The sequence below is a fragment of the Tenrec ecaudatus genome, chromosome 4, assembly GCF_050624435.1.
Source record: "Tenrec ecaudatus isolate mTenEca1 chromosome 4, mTenEca1.hap1, whole genome shotgun sequence".
In the NCBI taxonomy this organism is placed as follows: domain Eukaryota; kingdom Metazoa; phylum Chordata; class Mammalia; order Afrosoricida; family Tenrecidae; genus Tenrec; species Tenrec ecaudatus.
This window is the reverse complement of record NC_134533.1, coordinates 74,956,254-74,978,092: the sequence shown is the minus strand read 5'-3', so window position 1 is coordinate 74,978,092 and position 21,839 is coordinate 74,956,254. Positions and strand designations below refer to the sequence as shown.

The 21,839-nt window shown below is 44.3% G+C and overlaps 1 protein-coding gene across 4 annotated transcripts in view; it reads left to right on the top strand.

Moving 5' to 3' along the window:
* Positions 1–1,479: 1,479 nt before the first annotated feature.
* Positions 1,480–21,839, top strand: part of ALG8 (ALG8 alpha-1,3-glucosyltransferase) — a 31,544-nt gene continuing 11,184 nt past the window's right edge. For 2 of the 4 annotated variants that reach the window (XM_075546345.1, XM_075546343.1), the window contains exons 1-7: positions 1,480–1,611; positions 9,473–9,551; positions 11,537–11,730; positions 13,744–13,853; positions 15,047–15,114; positions 17,293–17,419; positions 17,687–17,790. In XM_075546345.1, coding sequence (XP_075402460.1) covers positions 1,517–1,611; positions 9,473–9,551; positions 11,537–11,730; positions 13,744–13,853; positions 15,047–15,114; positions 17,293–17,419; positions 17,687–17,790 — 777 coding nt within the window. In that variant the 5' untranslated portion in view covers positions 1,480–1,516. Of the gene's footprint in view, positions 1,612–2,896; positions 3,035–9,472; positions 9,552–11,536; positions 11,731–13,743; positions 13,854–15,046; positions 15,115–17,292; positions 17,420–17,686; positions 17,791–21,839 lie in introns of those variants that run through there. The other 2 variants (XM_075546344.1, XM_075546346.1) reach the window with 2 other exon arrangements.

Genomic DNA, 21,839 nt, shown 5'->3' with positions numbered 1-21,839 from the left:
TGAGTCAGACAGACCCATATGGACCCTATGCACAACAGAAGGAAATACTGTAGGATCCTGCACCATCCTCACATTTGCTCCTGTGCATGAGCCCATTGTTGCAGCCATGGTGTGAATGTGTCTCGTTGAGAGCCTTCCTCATTGTTACTACCCCTTCACTTTACCATGCATGAGGTCCTTTTCCTGATAATCTGTCCAAAGTCTGTAAGATGAAGACTCATATTCCTTTCCTCTAAGGAATACTCTAGCCATACTTCTTCCAGGATAGACTTATTTGTCTGTTTAGCAGTCCATGGTACTTTCAATATTCTTCTCCAGCACCACAATTCAAATGCATCAATTCTTCTTGGATGTTCCTTATTCATTGTCCAACTTTCACATGCATAAGAGGCGATGGTTTGGGTCAGGTGCACCTTAGTCCTCAAAGTCACATTGCTTTAAAAAAAATGTCTTGCACAACAGACTTACCTAATGCCACACATCTTTTAATCTCTTTTAATCTCTTGTCTGCTGCTTCCATGAGCATTAATTGTGGATCCAAGCAAGACAAAATCTTTTGACAACTTCAACCTTTTCTCCATTTATCATGATGTTATCTATTGGGCCAGTTGTGAGGATTGTGGTCTTCTTTATATGGAACTTCAATCCGTACTGACGGCTGCAGTCCTTGATCTTCATCAGCAAGTGCTTCAAGTTCTCCTCACTTTCAGCAAGCAAGGCTGTGTCATCTGAACATCGCAGGTTAGTAATGAGCCTTCCTTCAATCCTGATGTCATGGTCTTCATATTAGCCAGCTTCTCTGATGAGTTGCCCGGTATACAGATTGGATAAGTATGGTGAGATCCTCTTGATCCAGATACAAATTCTGCATGAGCCCAGTCTAGTGTTCTGGAATTCCCATTCTTCTCCAGGTTATCCATAGTTTATTATGGTCCACACAGTCCAATGCCTTGTGTACTGTGCCAATGGCATAGTCAATAAAACACAAGTAAACATCTTTCTCTGCTTTGAGCCAAGATCCATCAGCAATGATATCCCTTGTTCCACCTCTTTTCTGAATCTGACCTGAACCTCAAGCAGTTCCCTATCCGTTGTTGCAAAATTGTGCTTGTCTGTAGATATCAATGATATTGTTTTATAATTTGAGCATACTGTTGAGTCACCTTTCTTTGAAACGGGCACAAATCTGGATCTTTTCCAGTCAAGTAGCTGTCGTCCAAATTTATAGACGAGTGAGTGCTTTCAGTACTTCACTAAAGGTCTGAACTAGCGAATGAAATCCATTCTGCGACCTGCAAACGAGTCGCGCAGGCGCAGCGGCATCCTCCTAAACGAGAACGAGACGGAGCCGAGAAAAGACGGTGGGCGGGAGATTTAAAGAGCCGAGCGCTTTGCCCCAGCTGGCTGATCGGCTGGGCGCATGCGCGCAGCTCGCGGCACGTCCCGGGAACACCTTCCGCGCACGCGCGACAAGCCGGAAGTGAATCGTGTTGGTTGAACTTGCGGGGTTACAGCTATGGCGGCGCTGCGAGTGGCTACTGGTGGTGGCCATTGGTTTTCGGCTTTGGCGCTGGGAGTGACTCTCCTCAAATGCCTGCTCATCCCCACCTAGTAAGGGAGCTGCGGGGCCAGGGGCTGGGCGGGATGCCCGCGGTTGCCTAGGGTGCGAGGGAGAAGCGGGGTGCAGGAGGAAAGGGGTCGTGAGTCCCTGTGGGCGGCACCCCGACTTTGCTGAGCTTCCTTCCCACTCGGCTGCTCCGCGCTTTGGACACTTGATTCTGATGTACTTCGAGTCTCGTGAACGTTTCTGAGCCCCATCCCCAACGTGCAGAGTAAGAGCACGCCCCCTTTCCCTCTTCACCGGGCTGGTCAGCGGCGCCCTGCCAGCCGCCAGGTGGGCGGTCCAAACCCTCCTGCTGCCGAAGACCGCAGCCTCTGAAACCAGCACGAGCCCGAATCAACTCTCGGCCCCGCGCACTGTTTGTTTGTTTGCTTTACTCTGTCAGGCGCTTTCCCAAGCCCTGGAGCTATACTTGGAGGCTTCAAAGAACTTGTGGGGGGAATGCCATTATCTTCCCGTTCCATCCCCACCCCACCCCCGGCTTGCAGGCCCGTCGGAGTGGCGAGCCAGTTCTCGTCCGCGTGAAGTTGGCAGGGCAGCTAGACCAACAGGGACGATGCAAACTGTGCTAGTCCCTTCGTACCCAGCCACCCTGTGCCCACAGGACAAGCTGCCTGCTCCGCGCGGTGGTTGCGCCCACAGGTGGCAGCCACTCTGTCGGTCCCCCCTCGTTGAGCGGCGAAGTCAGTCGCCGCGTTTTCTCTTCTTGTGGGCGTCGTTTGCGTTAAGTGTGAAGGAGGAGAAAGGTGGCAGCGAGTGCAGAGCAGTGCGGGCTCGGAGCAGAGCGAGAGCAACAGCCAAAGATCCCGAGGCAGGCCCGGTAGCGCGGCGGCGCTTTCGAGGACGCAGGGTGAGGCGCGCCCTGTGACGGTCGCCGATCGCGCTGTGAGCGCGTGCGAACCCGGGAGGAAGCAGCCAGCTTCTGCTGGAGCGTGCACCAGGGGCGTGTTCATCCGCCATCCCCTCACTCTTCCCCCGCTCCCGCAGTGCACCGTGACAAACCGTCGAGGGCGTTAAAAGGGCCCGGGAAAGGAGCATGCTGGAAATGGAACAACCAGAATGCCTTTTAAAGGAAGGCTGTAACATGGCGAAAAGTTATAGAAAGTAGCAGACGCGAACCGAATTTGCTGTGTAAGCGTTCACCCCCAACAAGCAAAATACTAGGACCCCACGAGCTGTACATCTGTGTGGACTACATGTTTACCATTTTTAGAGATTCAAGGAGAGAAGTTGTGAAAACGCAATAAAGCCTCATTAGTCATCCTCACACCTGTGGAAACTCGTAGGCACACCACCGTATGCTCATGAAAGAAGGAGGGTTGAAAAAAGCCAGCTACAAACGAAAAAGAAGAAGGCCCCCAAAGACATGGCTTGGCACAGTAGCTACCACCTTGGGCTCAGACAGAAACAATGGTGAGGATGGCGCAGGACCAGGCAGTGTTGTTCTGTTGTGCATGGGGTTCCCTGGGTTGGAACTGATTGGATGGCACCTAACAATTACAACCTCTTAGTAGTAGTAATACATTTTGGGCCTAAGAGACTGGGCAAGAGGCTCCCTGGAAAACCCAGAGCCATTCTTTGGGAACTGCTGCCCTGTTGAATTCCGCTGTGTGGATGAATAGACCACACTTCATTTAGTTGCTTCAGATGGAATTGCTTCAACGTCTTGACGGCACTGCAGAGAAGGACGCTGTGAACATTCCTCTACCATGCATGAACATTCCTCTACCATGCATGAAAACGTGTCTCTCGGTCGGGTAGGGCATTGTCAGGCAGGCACTGGGCTGCTAACCCATGGGTAGTTGAAACCCACCAGCTCCATGAAGCTGTCTGTTCTTAGAAGATTTATTTTTTCCATTTTATTGAGGACTCTTAGATATTATAACAATCCATAATTCAATTAGATCTCTCATGATTGAACAATTGTTGCCACCATCATTTTCAAAACATTTTCTTCTTGGCACTCCTTGGTATCAGCTGCCCTTTAAACCTTGTTATTATATTGAATATTGTTACTTCAACCTCCTCCCCCCTGTATCTTACACCATCTGATGTATCCATTCACCTGCCATTTCTGTTGTTTGTTCCCCTCGAGTAGGGTTATATAGTCACCCTTGCTATCAGTTCCCCCTTCTCACCCTTTACCACCCCCTCTTGCTGTACCCTCAGGGAATTATTGCTCCCTTTACCACTCCTGAAAGGATTATCTATCTTGGATTTCCTCCATCAAATTATCTTAATTATACCCATGAACAGGTCTAACAGGATTAATGAGGTAAAACTAAGGCCATAATAATAGGGGAAGGAAATGTTAAAGAACTAGAGGATGGTTATATGTTTTGACAGTGTTATACTGAACCCTGGATATATCATCCCTTCCATGGGGCCCTTCTGTGAAGGGCTATCCAGTTATCTTACAGGTGGTTTTCGGGTCTCCACTTTGTCTATGCTTCTTCAGGTCAATTTGGTTGCTTGTTTTTGAACTTCTGATACCTGATCCCATTGACACCTCGTGATCACACAGGCTGTTGTACTTCCATGTGGACTGTGTTGCTTCTCAGCTACATGGCCGCTTGTTTAACTTCAAGCCTTTATGACTCCAGACACTATATCTTTTAATAGCACCATCAGTTTTCTTCACTACACTTGCTTATGCACCATTTTGTTTTCAGCTGTTGTGTCAGGTGAGTTGTGAAAGTGAGTGTCATACAGTGCCACATTATTAGAACAAACCGTTCTTGTGCTGAGGTAAGATTAAAGAAGAGGCTCAACGTCCTTTTCTGCTTCCTTGTTGTATTTATACATACACATACACACACACAATTATATTTACATAAATACATATCTAGATGGATACCTACATATAATTTTTACTTTCTTGTTCTTTCATGTTTTTTCTTTCTTCCTGCCCCACTGTCATGTTTACCCATCATTCACTTCTCAGTAATTCCTCTTAGATACATTTCAATTGATCAGACATGACCAGGAACACGACACCCCCTCACCGTCCATTTAAAAACCCTTGCTCTTTCCCGGTTCCTGTCATTATTGGCTTATTGATCCCCTCCCATTGCCTTCTTTTCTCCCATGCTGTCCCCTGGCATTGTTTGGCCTGCTTATCTTACATGGACGCTGAAAGAAAGAAAACCCAAAGGAGTCCATGCTAATAGTTCCGTGTCTAACAATTGTCCTGGCCCTGAATAGATGAGTGTCCCTTTGTAAAATAGCAAGCAGGCCCTGATAAAATCCATCGGTCCGTTCCCCTTTTCTTTTGGGGACCCATCTCCCAGGACCCGCTTACCTAATAGCACTTACACCCTTTTAGTCTGAGGGGCATGCCTTCTACGAGACCCTGCTGCTCCTCCTCCAGTCAAGGCTGTAGTGGTCTAGTGCTCCACCCCATTATTCCTTTAACTTTCAGTGTCGGCCCCTTGTGAAAATCCAACTAGTTCAGAGATGTCATGGCTTCGCCCCATTGCTGGTTTTGGTTTACCCCACTGCACTCCCCAGCTGTAGCTTCAGTGTTGTCCTCTGTAGTGCTCTCAGCTAGGGAGGGACTTCATGTCTTGAGCTGGGGCCGACACTGCAGCCCTCTCTGGATGAGCTGCTCCGAGCAGGAATGACGCTCCCAAGGTTTGCCCGTTACATGGGAATGAGGACTTCCCTCACTTTCTCTTTCCTGTGGAATTATAGACAGTACTCTCCTCTTGGATGGATTAGCGCCCTGTTCCCCCATTGCCATCTTTTTTCTTCCCCCGCTACTCTGGGGGCTGTAAAGACATTGGGGGGGATGTCCTTTCACACCATTGCTATCTGAATCTTTAAAATTTTCTTTTCCCTTTTCTCTTTTGATGACGTATGCAGCATTGTGTCTAGTCTGGCTCTGGCCAGAGTATCTGGTCCTCAGCCTGGGAACTGTGCCCTTTCTCTTTGAGCCTCAGTGGACGCCTGTTGTACTTGTCCTTTTGTGCTTGGCTGACTTCGCTCAGCATTGTGTCCTCCAGCTCGTTTCAGGAGGTGAGGTGCATCATTGTTCACTGTTTTTTAAGAATGGGTAGTACTCCATTGGGTATTTATACCGGAGTTTTTAATGCATTCGTCTACTGTTGGAAATGCAGGCTGTTTCCAAATCGTTGTGACTGTAAGCTGTAAAGCAATGAGGTGGCCGGTTTCTCATTTCTTCTGGGTATATGCCTAGTAGTGGACTTGGGTCGTAGGGGAACTCGGCTTCCATCTGTTTTAGGTGTCGCCAAGCCGCTCTCCACAGTGGCTGTGAGAATCTGCAAGACCACCAACAGTGAGTGAGAGTTCCTCTCTCACCACACACTTGTTGCTTTCTCATTCCTTGAATTGGGCTCTCCTTGTGGGTGTTAGGTGGTATCTCATGGTGGTTTTGATTTGCATTTCCTGGATGGTTAATGATCAGGAACATTTCTCATATGTTTATTGGACATTCAGGCTTCCTCCTTTGTGAATCTTCTGTTCAGGTCTTTTGCCCACCACCGTGAGTTACTCATTTTTTTCTTATTGTAAAGTTGGAAGATTTTGTAGATTTTAGAAATAAGACCTTTGTCTGATATGTCATGACCAGATATTTTTTCCCAGTCTGTGGGCTTTCTTATTACTCTCTTGATGAAGTCTTTCGATGCACACAAGTGTTTCATCTTTAGTATGTCCCACACGTCTATTCATCTTTAGTATGTCCCACACATCTATGTCCCCTTCCTCTCCGTGAGTAGCCTTCATTATCGCTGATAGTCCATGGATTCCCTGTGTTAAGGGTCTTAGCTTTTGTCCCTGTTTTTTTCATTGACGATCCTGATAGTTTGGGGTTTTACCTTGAGGTCTGTGATCCACCTTGAATTTGTCCTTTTCTATGGGACAAAGTTTTGTCAAAGTTTTGATTCATTCTTCTGCATGTTGACATCCAGTTTTTCCAGCACTATTTGTTTAGAAGGGCATCTGCTTCCCCTTTTTGTCCTTATCAAAGATCAGTTATCTGTATTCTGCTGTTTTTATTTCTGGATTTTCTGTTCTTATCCATTGGTCCCTACTGTTTTGACAACTGTGGCTGTCTAATCCGTTTTAAAGTCAGATAATGTAAGCCCTCCCACTTTATTCTTCTTGAGGAGTTCTTTGCCAATTCTGGGTTTCTTCCTTTTTCATATGAAGTTGGTAGTCAGTTTTTCCATTCCTTTGGAAAATGCTGCTGGTATTTGTTTCGGGATTGCATTGAACCATATAGTGCTTTATGTAGGATGGGCATGTTTACAATATTGAGTCTGCTGATCCACGAGCATGGGATATTTTGCCTTTTGTTTTCTTGTACTAATATTCTGTAGTTTTCCTTGTACAGATCTTTTGTTTCTTTTGGTTTTGTATAGTTCTAGATATTTCAGTTTAGGCTTGGCAGTTGTGAAGGGGACTACCTCTGAGCTCTTTGTCTGTAATCCCATCATTGTATGTAGCCATCCAAGTGGTTTCTGCCTGTTGGTCCTGTATCCTGCCTCTCTGCCATATTTGCTTCCAGCACTCCTATTGTGGAGCTGCCTTTTGTGGGGTTCGCAATATATACCATCATATCACCTGCAAATGGCGGTAATTTCACTTCTGCTTTCCCCAGATGTCCACCTTTGATATCCTTCCATTGCCTTATGTTATTAGCTAGGACCTCCAAGACTCTGTTGAATAAAAGCAGAGATAAGGGACATCCTTGTCTGGTTCCCTTTTTCATTGGGAATGTGTTCGACTTTTCGCCATTGATTGTAGTGCTGGTTGTTGGGTTTCATAGGTAGCTTTAATGACCTATATTGAGTTATTGTCCTTTTTGTCCTATCTTTTTGAGTGTCTTAATTAGGAGTGGGTGTTGAATGTTGTCAAATGCTTTTTCTGCATCTATGGATATTATCATGTGGTTCTTGTCCTTTTTCTGCTCAGTGTGGTGGATGATGTTGATGGATTTTTGAATGTTGAACCAACCCTGCATCCCTGGTAGGAATCCACTTGGCTGTGATGGATTATTATGTTTATTTATTATTATTATTATATACTTCTGTATCCCTTTTTAAATTTTTAATTTAATATTAGGGACTCATACAACTCTTATCACAATCCATGCATACATCAACTGTGTAAAGCACATCTGTACATTCATTGCCCTCATCATTCTCAAAACATTTGCTCTCCACTTATGCCCCTGGCATCAGGTCCTCATTTTTCCCTCCTTCCCCTATTCCCCCTCCCTCATAAGCCCTTGATAATTTATAAATTGTTATTTTGTCATATCTTGCCCTGTCCAATGTCTCCCTTCACTCACTTTTCCTGTTGTCCGTCCCCCAGGGAGGAGGTCACATGTAGATAGATCCTTGTAATCGGTTCCCTCTTTCCAACCCACCCTCCCTTTACCCTACCCCCTACCCCCCCCCCCAGTATCGCCACTCACACCACTGGTCCTGAAGGGATCATCTGCCCTGGATTCCCTGTGTTTCCAGTTCCTATCTGTACCAGTGTACATCCTCTGGTCTAGCCAGATTTGCAAGGTAGAATTCAGATCATGATAGTGGGGGGGGGGGCATTTAGGAACTAGAGGAAAGCTGTATTTTTCATCATTACTACATAGCACCTTGACTGGCTCTTCTCCTCCCCTAGACCCCTCTGCAAGGGGATCTGCAGTGGCCAACAAATGGGCTTTGGGTCTCACTCTGTTCTGATGATGCCTCGTGATCGCACTGCCTAGTGTACTTCTTCTATGTGGGCTTTGTTGCTTCTGAGCTCAATGACCGCTTGTTTACCTTCAAGCCCTTAAGACCCCAGACGCTATGCCTTTTGATAGCCTGGCTATTACTTCTGTATTCTATTGGCCGAGATTTGTTAAGGATTTTTGCATCTATGTTCATTAGAGATATCAGCCTGTAGTTCTCTATTCTTGTGGGATCCTTGCCTGGTTTTGGTGTCAGTGTTACACTAGCTTCATTGGCTGTGTTTGGGAATTCACTGCCCTTTTCTGTGTTCTGGAAGAGCTGTGTAGCATTGGTGTCAGCTCTGCCCTGGATGTTTGGTAGAAGTCTCCTGTGGAGCCATCTGGGCCAGGGCTCTTTCTAGTTGGTAGTTCCTGGGAGCCTTCTCTGTCTCTTCTTTTGCTATAGGTCTGTTCAAGTTGTTGGCGTCTGTGTGGGATAATCTGGGGAGGGCTTTTTCCCAGGTATTTGTCCATGTCTTCCAAGTTGTTGTGTTCCTTGGAGTACAGACCTTCGTAGTACTGTGTAATGAGTCTTTTAATTTCATTGGGGTCTGTTGTAATTTCCCATTTCATCCCTCAACCTGGATAGTGATGTCTGCTCCTTCCTATTTTTTGTTAGTTTTGTCAACAGTTTGTCCATTCTGTTAATCCTTTAAAATAGTGGTTCTCAACTTGTTGGTCGCTACCCCTTTGGGGGTCAAACAACCCTTTCACAGGAGTTGCCCGATTCATAACTGTAACAAAATGACAGTTATGAAGTAGCGACGAAAATAATTTCGCTGGGGGATTGGTGTCACCATAACAGGAGGAACTGTATTAAAGGGTCGTGGCATTCGGAAGGTTGAGAGCCACTGCTTTAAAAAAACTAACTTTTTACTGAGTTAAATTTCTCTATCATCTTTTGTTTTTTTCTCTCACTTACTCTGCCCTGACCTCTAGAACCCCAATAGATGCCCGAAGGATTTCTGGCTTTCAGTAAAATGGAGTGATTCTCTTTATGGGGCAGTGAGCTCTGGCTGCATAAGGGCATCCTTTTAAAAGTATAATTGTGGAAGTGTGAAGTTGATAAGTGTTACAAAATCTGACTCGACTCATGTCATTGTTTTGGGTAGCCATTCCACAGATTTTGAAGTACACCGGAATTGGCTCGCGATCACGCACAGTTTGCCATTATCACAGTGGTATTATGAGGTGAGTTTTAATGTTACCTTTTTTGGGCTAAAAAAAATTTATTTTTTTTTTAGTGATTCAGAAAACTACAAACATATTGCTGATATGAGCAAATCTTCTGTATAATTACAGGTCTGATTAATCTTTATGAAAATTGTGTGTTTTCTGCAATTCTGTTCGCTGACACTTTTAGGGACTCCCCTTCACAATGAGTTTCTCAGTCTGTAAATTGGGATTTATAGTGTCTGCTATGTCCTTTTGAAAGTACACTGAATTGAAAGAGATAAACTGAACTCTGGGCCTGGGTTGGCCCAAACTAGTAGTACAGCCTTCGAAAAGACATCACTTCTTTGGGCCATGCTGTCTCCGCTAGCAGATAAGGACTTTGAGTTGGTTATTTTTCAAGATCTTATCTACCCATAATACTTCGTGATGTTATGTAAAGAAAGGGATACCACATGTGATTGGCAGATTCCAGATCATTTCACAAATCATTCTATTATTTCTAAAAGCCATGCCTGTTCTCGTATTCCCGCGATGAGTTACTGAGTCACGCATGGTCTTGAGAGAAGAGCAGACATCAGCCGAGGAAGTCTGGGAGGTTTTGTGAGGCAGTAAGTTTCGTGTGCCTTTGGGGGTCTGGGGGTTTTGTGTGCTTGCTTGGAGGAGGGGCAGACCTTTGTCCTCGAAAAGCTTAAGAACGGTGAACCTAGGTGATTACGTCCTTCTCGGTGAGAACCCTAAATGCTCACAGCAACGTGGAGTAATTCCCTTAGTGTCTGTTATTTCAACTTGCACATCTGCATTTCAGCTTTGACGGAATTCTGTGTGCTCAAGAGCATGAGTTGCCAAAAATATTAAATTAAAAAAAACAAAAACAAGGGTTGTCACTTGACAGGCTTTCAGCTAAGTGACTTTCATCCCTGTCACTTAATGACAATGCTGAGTGACCAGACGCAAACTGCTTGACCTCCCAGAACCCCACTGTCCCTAACTATTTAGATGATAGTAATAAATACTTGTTACTTATTTCTGCCTGGTTTAATTCAGTGCTGGGTATCCCTACACACACACACACCTATATAGAGTATAAATGTGTAGTGTGTGACACAGTAACCCAATTAAGGTAAGTTCTCCCATCCCTGTGGCATGTATAGATAGGAAACTGAAACTCAGAGAATGCTAACAATATATTACACCTGAAACATGGAAACCCAAGTGGTGCAGTTGCTTACGCGTTAGGCTGATAACTGCAGGCCAGCAGTTCAAACCCATCAGGCACTCCTCAGGAGAAAGATGAAGGGCTCCCTGCTCCTGTAAAGTTTTAAAGTTTGGAATCCCCCAAGGAGCCGTGCCCGTCCTTTAGGGTTACCATGAGTCAGAAGCAACCCAGTGACAGTATATCAAGGAAAGCGGGTGTGTCTTGTGAATGATCTGTGTTTTCATTCACTGAACAACTGGTTACTCTATTTAAGACTTAATGTTGTGTCAGGCACTTGTGGAATCTCAGGGTGCAGAGATGACAATGGGTGCTTTCACCCATTTCGGGATCTGAGAACTGAGTGTGCAACAAAAGAGCGGTAGATTCTGTAGCATTTGTAATGTATGAATCTCTGTCATACGTATTGTCTCATTCAATCGTGGTAATAACCTCTTATGCTGGAAATAGGAAACTAGAGTCTCAGACAGAACTTAAACGGAAGTGAGCGAATGACTTGCTCCCAAGGTTTCAGATTAACTTCCTCTGTAGTTTGCTGTTTAGGGGGTGGGTGATCACGTGGAACAGCTTAGAAGACCAGGGTCTCGGGTTCTGCTCAGTTTGACATGAGAGTCGCTCTATTCGGGTCCTGGTTTAAAGCCAACTTCCTTGTGCTTTCTGAAAGACAAAAGAGAGACAGAGTTTTAAATGTTGGCATCCCTTATTACAGCTCATTCATTTACTTTCGGAATGTTTTATTGGTTATTCTTTCACGTAGGAGGTGTTAAATCTTTGCTTTTCCCCACAGGCAACTTCAGAGTGGACCTTGGATTACCCTCCCTTTTTTGCATGGTTTGAGTATGTGCTGTCACATGTTGCCAAACTTTTTGATAGAGAGATGCTGAATGTCCGGAATCTGAATTACTCCAGCTCGAGAACTGTCCTTTTCCAGAGACTGTCCGTCATCTGTGCAGATGGGCTCTTCATCTATGCCGTCCACGAGTAAGTCTGTGCACTGCGGCCTTGGGTAGAGATGTAAAGAGTCCTAACTTGTTACTCTTTTGGGGGAAGCCAAGTTCATACTGTAACCGATACCAGCAGAATCCAAAACTGTCTTCAGTTTCAAATTGTGTAATGACTAGTTGCAGTAAGCCATCTGGCCGCGTCTTGTAGAGGACATGGGGGAACAAGAGTGAAGAAGGAGGCCAAAACACGGGTCCAGGGCCCACGCTCCCACCATCAGTGGCTTCATTTGCTTTCTCTCCTTCCTGCTCAAGCGCCCAGAGGCTGCCATCTCCTACCCATTTGTTAAATAAATAAGTTTTATTGGCATATAACTCATACACTTCAATTGTCCGGTCTCATTAAAAAAAAGTTGTGCGAACATCACCACCATCAATTTTAGTATATTTTCTTCCTCCTTGTTTTTATTAGCTCCCATTTCCCCCAAGCTCCCTTGCCGTTCCTCTAGGTAATTACTAATCCAGTTGCTGCCTCTGCTGATTTACCTGTCCTGAATCTTATATACAGAAAAACATGCAAAACAAAGGCAATGAACAACAACCAACAATGACAAAATGAAAGAGAAATCAGCAGAAAATACTATTTAAATGTAGCAAAAGGGAGCTCCAGTGACCAGGTGCTGCGCTTTAATTTCGCTGCATCTGCCGTAATGGACTTTACAGCGCTCTGACTGCAAGGCCGACCACATGCCTGCGCTGTGGTCAGAGGCGGCCAGTCACCAAAGCCTTAATCCACATGCAATTTGCACCGCAAGTGGCTTTTGAGTTTCCACTGTCATCCCGAGTCTTCTGCATTTTGAGTATTCAGAATTGAAGCGCGAATACGATTCCCTCCTCTGGATTTGAATTTTTTTACTTACCATCCTGGTGTGTTTCTTCCATTTGGACTTAGTGGATGCCTCACTGAGAGGGCTGCTTGTTTGAAGACAGCCCTTTAAGACCCCAGGCACTGTCTTTGCGGATAGCTGGACTACCAGTTCTTTGGGGCACACTCAGCACACGCCCATTTGTGCACGTGGACGCCTGTGCTGCCAAGGCCCTGCTTTCATGGCAGTTACATTCTAGTAAGCTCAAGAAACCTTAAGGAGTACTTGAGGTTGTTTCTGGACTCTTCATGAAGCCTGCTGGTATGGTGTGTCACAACTGTAACTCAAGTTCATTTGATACTACTTGTCACCAATGGACATTTCTGGTTTTGAGGTCCTCCGGACTGAACCCACGTCCCATTCAAGAAAAAGTCCCCTGGAAAGCTTACTCCTTGTTCCTGCTCATCGGATAACTCTGTTGGACACCAGAACCTTCCATCTGCTCTGCCCCGGCAAGATTTGGAACGAAAGCTGCTTTCCTTGAACCCAGATTGGAAACATTCAGGCTCCCAGGGAAGCAAAGAGGAGCCCGTTCTCCCCCATAATGTGGAGGCAGCAGTTGAGTGAGAACCAGGTCCTACGTATAACTCACTGCCACTGAGTCAGCTCTAACGCCTAGCGACCCTCCAGGGCAGAGTAGAACTGTCCCTGTGGGTTTCTGAGACTGTAACTCTTTATGGGATAGAAAGCCCCCTCTTTCTCCCAAGGAGCAGCTGGTGGTTTCGAACTACTGAGCATGTGGTCAGCAGCCCGGCTCATAACCTGCTATGCCACCATGGCTCTTCAGCCCGATGTCTGGATTGTTTAATTTCTCTAGTACTCTGTAAGGTTACTGTCTTTGCTAATAAGGAAATTGGGGCCAAGGTCAGTAGTTCAGAACCCACCAGTAGCTCCTTGGGAGAAAGAGGAGACTTTCTGCTCCCATAAAAAGAGCCGTAGTCTCGGAAACCCACAGGGGCAGTGCTGGTCTGCCTTTCAGGGTCACTAAGAATGGCGGTGAGAGAGTCTTCATGTGGCTGATAGGATGACACATCCTTTAGAGTGTTTTCAGAATGCTGACTTTACAGAAGTACTGATCTAATGAAAATCCAAGTCGTTTCTGATTCTCTCCTGGTGTTTCAATATAGGTGCTGTAAATGCATCGATGGGAAAAAGGCCAGTAAGGAACTCACCGAGAAACCCAAGTTCATTCTGTCAGTATTATTGCTGTGGAACTTTGGACTGATCGTTGTGGACCGTATCCTTGACATTTTATGTACTTTCTCCTGTCCTGTTCTGTTACATACCAAGCCTAAGATGGATTTTTCTACCATGATTGTGAAACATGCTTTTGAAACCAAGTAGAGAGTGAGCTGGTGAGCTCCCCAGACAGTGGACTGTCCACCACTTTCCTGTTACAGTGCTTCGTCCTTGAAGAGTTGGGAGTGATGCATGTGAACCAGTCAACCAGCCGTAAAGCAATAAAAACAGGACTTCAAAAAGTTCGTGGAAAAATTGCATGTTGCCTTCATTCTGTTTTTCCACTACCTTTTTTTTAGAAGCTCCTTCATATACTGGGATTTGTTAACAGAATTTAGAGTGGTCTACTATGTAATTGTAATTCATTTTATAACACCTTTCTATAGGAAAAAAATGTTACAGTGTACCTTATGGAAGCAGGCCTTCATGCTTTTAGACCATCTTGGCTGAGGTCTTAAATCCAGGGAACCTAAGTACACGTAAAACTCTCACGATAGAAACCTGCTCATCTCTGCTGTAGAGCAGTGGGTCTCAACCTTCCTAATGGCACGACCCTTTGATACACTTCCTCATTTGGTGGTGACCCCCAACCATAACATTATCTCCGTTGCTATTTTATCACTGCCATTTTGCTACTGTTATGTGGGTCACGACCCACAGGTTGAGAACCGCTGCTGCAGCGGCAGCCTGGTGGGAAGAAAAGCAGCCTTTACCTCCAAGCAAATCCTCGTTAGGCTGCAGCAGCCACGGGACCCTGAGTGGGTTACTGCCACCGAGACCTAATTTACTTATTTCCAAAGCCAGGGTGACAGTTCATTGTGAATTAATAAATAAGATTGTGCTGTACTATAAACAATGCTGGGCTAACCGTGAGGACTTGGGGTGGGGCCAGGAGAACAGCTTGCCTTTTAAGAGAGCAAGGTGTAAGGTGCGTTGTTTCTGGATCTTTAGGGTAGAGGAAAACCTACTATGTTTCCTCTTTTTTCCTTCATAAGCAGAACTTTTCTTGAAAGACCGCCTAGGATTTGACTCTCTTATGGAAATCACGGTGATGAGAAAGTCGCATTGGTAGCAATGTTTTTGTCTTTAAAATAGCAATGAAGACAACATTTGTAATCTGTATACTTGATAGGTTGGCAAATTTCCTTGTGAATTCGGTGTCGTCTTTGTCCTTCCTTGACCTCAGTTCAGATATTCATTTCCAGTACAATGGCTTTTTATTGGGATTAATGCTACTTTCCATTGCTCGGTTATTTCAGGTGAGCACAAAATTGGTGAGTTAGATTTTCCCCCTTGAACATGGCTTTCATCTTGCAAACGCAACAATGTAGTGAGTGATGGCTACACTTTGCTGACTGTTTCAAGTGCCCACGAACACTAGAGGTTTTTATCGGCTACTCTTCATAAATCCATCTTTTCTTTTGGCAGTTATTTTCTGCATCTTCCGTTGAGAAAATGATGGTCTAAAAACTGGTCACAGTGTAGCAAGTTTTGATTAAACTTGAGTTTGTACTGTTTGGCTGGGCCATTTATCTCAGTGTAAACTCTGGCAGTTTTTACAATGTAATACTCCTGATGGGGGTGCTTGTAGGACAGTGCCTTGGGAGGTACGGGATTTACAATCAGAAGCCCTGGGTTTGAATCCTGGCTCGAGTGAGCTGTGTGACACAGGTAATGTGTTCGCAAAGGCGTTGGCAACTTCACATGAGGTACATTACACGGGTCTGACCGAGTAAAGTTCATAACCATCCAGCAGGGGTCTTTCACCATCCTATCACAGAGAGGAAATCGGTCTCTGGGCCCCTCCTCTCCACAGTGAATCAAAGTCTCTGAAATGGAGGCCTAGAGATCCCCAGGGAGTTTTTGACACGCATTAACTCAAGACAAAACATGTAACCCTTTCGGCTTGTTTCCTCAATCTTATTTGTAAAGTAGTGCTACCCATTTCACAGGGACTTTGGAAAGATCAAATTTGGTAATGCATTTTAATGTCTTTATACACTGTACATCTCAGGATACTTTCCCCCCCTCCTTTAGCCACAAAGTACATAGAACATAATTCATTATCAATGAATAGTCGTTGGATGGTTCTTAAACAAAGGAACTGAAATTTGGCTGCAGAATCAGGCCTAATCTGAGTCTTAAATAGACTGTATAACTGGTGAGGAGAGCTTCCTGGAAGCATTCTTCTTTCCCTCTTCTTAAAGCAGTATATCCAGACCACTCTTGCACGGTCCTCTGGCAATGTCGTTGGTTCACATCCTGATCTCATTTGATCCTTCCAAAATGCTTGTGAGGTAGGTAGAATTCAAACTGACTGGTAGTCGATTCTGGTTGGGTTTTTTTGTTTTTAATTTTTAAAATAAGAATGCCTTTATTCTCTTGGATAGTTTGTTAAGATCTAGTATTTCAACCTAGGAGAAGTAGGTGTACCGTATCTGTCTGATGGGATGTACACAGTCCTTTAGCAGCATGGTCCCGTCCATGTTCACGCGTACTCCCATTCTCAGCGCCTTTGTGGAAATCAGCTCCTGCTGTGGTAAAACTGTCAGGACTGATGTGGCGGTGAGTCGTGGAATTCTCTGGGTGCTACCTCCATAGGGAGAATTTAGTGTGTGTTGTCACTGATGATGCATATCCTATACCTCAGCCTCAAACTTAGTCTTAATAAGTATTTGTTGAAATACTGAATTTATGAACCCACTAAATGCTCTATACAAATTGGCTGGAATCACTCGACTGTTCTCTTTATATTGCCTGAAGAATAATCATCCTGGATTTTTATAACTTTTTGTTTTATTTATAGCTTTTTATTATAGGAAATTTAAATCACTTATCAAGGAAGAGGAGATAAGAATTTCCACGCACACATACACAGAGAGGATTATTTTGAAACATATCCCTCCCCCCATCCTCTGCCATCAAGTTGAATCCAACTCATAGCAACCCTGGACGACGGAGCAGGACTGCCTCATGGTGTTCCCAGACCGTCGATCTCTGTGGAGGCTGCTGCCACTCCTGCAGAGTGGCCCTGGGGCTCCAACAGCTGGCCTTTAGCTTTCCATTCAAGCACTGTAACAACTGCCACCTGGGCTTCTTGAAACATTCCTAGGCATCGTGTTTAATTTATGAGTCTTTCTGGATGTATCTTTATATGTGTATATAAAATCAATGTCCTTGTTTAGGAATCATTTTAAATTTGCAGAGAAATCACAAAGACAGTCCAAGGTGACTGCATCCCTCTCCTCCAGGTTCTGCTCTTGGTAACATTCCCCACCGGACCTTTCTCAGGACCAAGAACCCATGGTGGTCCCTTTGGATTTCACCAGTTTCTATGAATAGACTTTATCTGTCCCCATGCCATCTAAGGGACTCTAGGATTACCTTGATTGCCCCATGCATGGATTAAAATAGTATTTTTCTTTTAAATCTCCTAGAAAAGAGACCTGGAAGGAGCAATTCTGTTTGCTGTCCTCCTGCATTTCAAGCACATTTTCCTGTACGTAGCCCCAGCCTATGGGATATATCTGTTGCGGTCATACTGTTTCACCGCAAACAAACCAGGCAAGTTTTAGCGATAATCGCGAACCTTCCAAACGCGTGTTCTCTCCCTACTGCGTGGGCAGGGTGGCATGCTTCGTGAAAGGGCTTAAGAAGGAATGGCAGCGCTCTCGGCTACTGACCCAGTAAAACCCGCACCCCTTCTTACTTCCCTCTGCTCTTGCCACTTCCTAAAGGTCGCGGTAGCACAGGGGATGCTTTGAGCTTCTGCACACGGCGGGGCGAGGGCTTCCCGTGCGCTTGGTTAATGGCAATGCTCCTTGTCTGCAGATGGGTCTGTCCGGTGGAACAGTTTCAGCCTTGCCCGCGCTGCGTCCCTGGGGCTGATTGTTTTCATAGTTTCTGCCGTCTCACTGGGCCCTTTCCTCGCCTTGGTAAGTTCTTTTTTTTGTCTCGATCACTCTCTCTTGAAGAAAATAACATGTTTTTGTTGTTGCTTTTCTTTAGGAAAGGAAATAAATAAAACCACATCTGCATAAAATAAGTAAATAGATAAAACCAGGGATACCGAAAATAAGAAGTACTTACTCCTTTGTGACTCCTTTGTCCCAGAATTCCAACCCCTACAAAGGATGGTGTGCATATTTAAATTTATGTGTGTATGTGTTTAACTTTGTGTCAGGCACACGTGATTTTCCTCACCATCTTTAGGAGCATACTGTACAAACTCTTATGTAGCTTTTATAAACATTTGCCCCCTTGAGTAACAGAAGGTAAATTGTTCTTAGAGATGCATGATAGTTCATTGCATACTAAAAACTTTATTGAAATCTGTTTGTCCTCACTTTAAAAGGTGTTCCACTCTAAAATCACACCTCGTGAAGTCGTACTTGGATGGTCCTGTGATCGCAGAAAAACTACTTATTTAAGCAGTTCCCCCATGATAAGCATTTAGGTTCTTTTCACAGTTTTAGCAAAAGCAAGAATTGGTGCAGGGAAATCCATATGTATATGTTTAGGCACATGTGTGAGCAGATCTGTTGGGTAGAGACCTACAAGGGAATTTGTGGGTCAATAGGTACTCATATATTTATAGGTTTAGTATTAAGATAGCAGATGGACATTGGACCTCCACTCAAGTACTCTCTCAATGGAAGAACATTTTGTTCTATTAAACTGGCATTCCATGGTGCTCACCTTCCCAACATGATCACTGAAGACAAATGGGTGCATAAGCAAATGTGAAGAAAGCTGATTATGCCTAGCTATCAAAGATTAGCATCTGGGGTCTGAAAGGCTTGAAGGTAAACAAGCAGCCATCTAGCTCAGAAGCAACAAAGCCCACATAGAAGAAGCACACTAACCTGTGTGATCCCGAGGTGTCGAAGAGTTCAGGTACCAGGCATCAAGGAACAAAAAATCTTATCATTGTGTATGAGGGGGGAGTGCAGACTGGGGACCCAAAGCCCATCTGCAGGCAACTGGACATCCCCTTACAGAAGGGTCGCGGGGAGGAGACACGTCAGTAACAGTGCAGGGTAGCAATGATGAAACATATAACTTTCCTCTAGTTCTTAAATGCTTCCTCCCCCCACTATCATGATCCCAATTCTACCCTACAAATTTGGCTAGATCAGAGGATGTAGACTGGTACAGATAGGAACTGGAAACACGGAATCCAGGGCAGATGAACCTCTGAGGACCAGTAGTGAGAGTGGCGATACCGGGAGGGTGGAGGGAAGGTAGGGTTGAAAGGGGGATCCAATTACAAAGATCTACATATAACCTCCTCTCTCTGAGGTGGACAACAGAAAAGTGGGTGAAGGGAGACATTGGATAGTGTAAGATATGACAAAATAATAATTTATAAATTATCAAGGGTTCATGAGGGGAAAATGAGTTGCTGAAAGCAAGGGCTCAAGTAGAAAGACTATGTTTTGAGAATGATGATGGCAACAAATGTATAGGTGTGGTTGACACAATGGGTGGGTGTATGAATTGTGCTGAGTTGTATGAGCCCCCCAATAAAATAATTTAAAAACAAATAAAATAAAATAAAGACATGGGGGTGAGGTACTCATATATACATTTTATGTTTTAATAATTTCCAGATGTTCCTACCCAAAAATAGTAAGAACACAAAACTTCTTTTTAAGTTTCATGATCTTGCATAGGAATTGGTCTGATCTCAATTCCTCGAACCGTTGAAGATCTTGTATGCGTGTAAAAATTGTCTTCATTTGGTAGATTTCCAGCTTTATCAGTGAGCATGTCAAACATAAATGTCTTAGCTATCTTTGTAAATAGCTTACCATTCATGAATTGTGAAGACCTTCTAGCCTATATCTTCCTCTAGTCTCAGTTTGTGGAGTGAGTTTGGCCTGGAGCATATTTTGGAACATCACCCACAAACTGGTTAGAGAGAGCTCCATGAGGATTTAGGGTCACCACTCAGTTTAACTTGTTAGCTTTCCATTTGTTTCATCTGTTGGGCCAAGGCCGAAAGGCAGCTGAATCAAAGGGTCAAGTGACTAACCAGCCTGCAGCTGCTTGGTATTGACTAGGGGGGAGGGGAGCTCAGGGAAAAGTCTAACCCTATAACTCTGTCCAGTTAACTTCGCTTAGAATGCTGACCTTTCTGAGATTTGGCCAATACATGTGTGATTTGTAGCCAGCAGGCCCTTGATCAATAGATTACAGGTGAGGCAATCACTTTTTCACATTGTATCCAAAATGCTTAAGCTCAAATTTAAAACCTGAGAAGGAAGACAGTTCTTACTTTGCCTCTGATGTCTTCCTTAAACCATTGGCTCTGGACCCAGAACAAAAACCATATCAATGTGAATGAGGGGGAGTGCAGAGTGGAAACTTTAAGCCCATCTGTAGACAATTGGACATCCCCTTACAGAAGGGCCACAAGGAAGAGACCAGCCAATCAGGGTGCAGTATAACACTGATGAAACAACACAACTTTCCTCTAGTTCTTTAATGCATCCCCCACCCCACCCCCACTATCATGACCTTAATTCTACCTTACAAATCTGGCTAGACTAGAGCATGTACACTGGTACAGATAAGAGCTAGAAACACAGGGAATCCAGGACAGATAAACCCCTCAAGACCAATAATGAGAGTAGAGATACCAGGAGGATAGGGGTAGGTGGGGGAAGAAAGGAAGAACTGATCACAATGATCTACCCTTTCCATGGGGATGAACAACCAAAGTGGGTGAAAGGAGACAGTGGTCGGTGTAAGACATGAAAAATTTTTATGTATTATCAAGGCTTCATGAGAGAGGGAGTGGGAAATGAACTGATAACAAGGGCTCAAGTAGAAAGAAAATGTTTTGAAAATGATGATGGCAACATGTGTACAAATGTACTTGACAGAACGGATGGATGTGTGGATTGTGATAAAGAGCTGTAAGAGCCCCCAATAAAATGATTTACTAAATAAATTAATTAAATAACTATTGGATCTCCTATCATTTAAACCAAAGGTTATACTGAAATGTTTATGGATGAAATGAATATGTCTGGGATTTGCTTCAGAATTATATTGCAGGTGGGAGAGTTCATGGAAGTTCAGATGATATTCAAGCAAGATTGGCTATGATTGATTGGCTGATTCTTAAAACCAGGTAGTGAGCATATAAACCTAAACAAATCGCCATTGAGTTGATTCTAACTCTTGATGACCCCATACACACGTGGGGGTCATTTGACTATTCTGTTTCAGAGATACTGAGATTTACACACGTGGCCCTCCCTCAGTCAGCCCTACAGGTGATTACAGTTCCCAGCCAATACACTGTCCTTTAAAGCAGCGGCTCTCAACCTGGGGGTCGAATGACCGATTCATCGCGTCAGCAAAATGACAGTGATGAAGCAGCAATGAAAATAATGTGATGGTTGGGGTCTCCACCACCTGAGGAGCTGTCTGAAAGGGTCACGGCGTGAGGAAGGTTGAGAACCCCTGCTCTAGAGCAACTTTGTTCCAATCTGTTTCCGCACCTTAAAAGGTATTCCATTCTAAACTCAAGCCTCGTGGATTTGGATCCAAGTGTTTACCAAATTATATTTTTGTCCATCAAGGTTAGACGTGAAAACGTGCCAAAAATGTGATCAGGCGGTTCTTTGTAGGGCTAACTTAAGTGTTTTCATGGGTCGGCTTGCTTATTTTCAAGAAAGAAACCAATTTTATGGACCTTATGAACATTTTTATATGCGGTCCACCAATCAAGTTGCATTTCCGCCTGTGGAAATTAAGGAGCAATTCTTTTTTTTTTTTATTAATTTTTTTTTATTTTAACAATTTATTGGGGCTGATACAATTCTTTTCACAGTTCATACATATACATACATCAATTGTATAAAGCACATCTGTACAGTCTTTGCCCTAATCATTTTTTTCTCTTTTCTTCTTTTACATTTTATTAGGGACTCAAACAACTCTTACCACTATCCATACATATACATACATC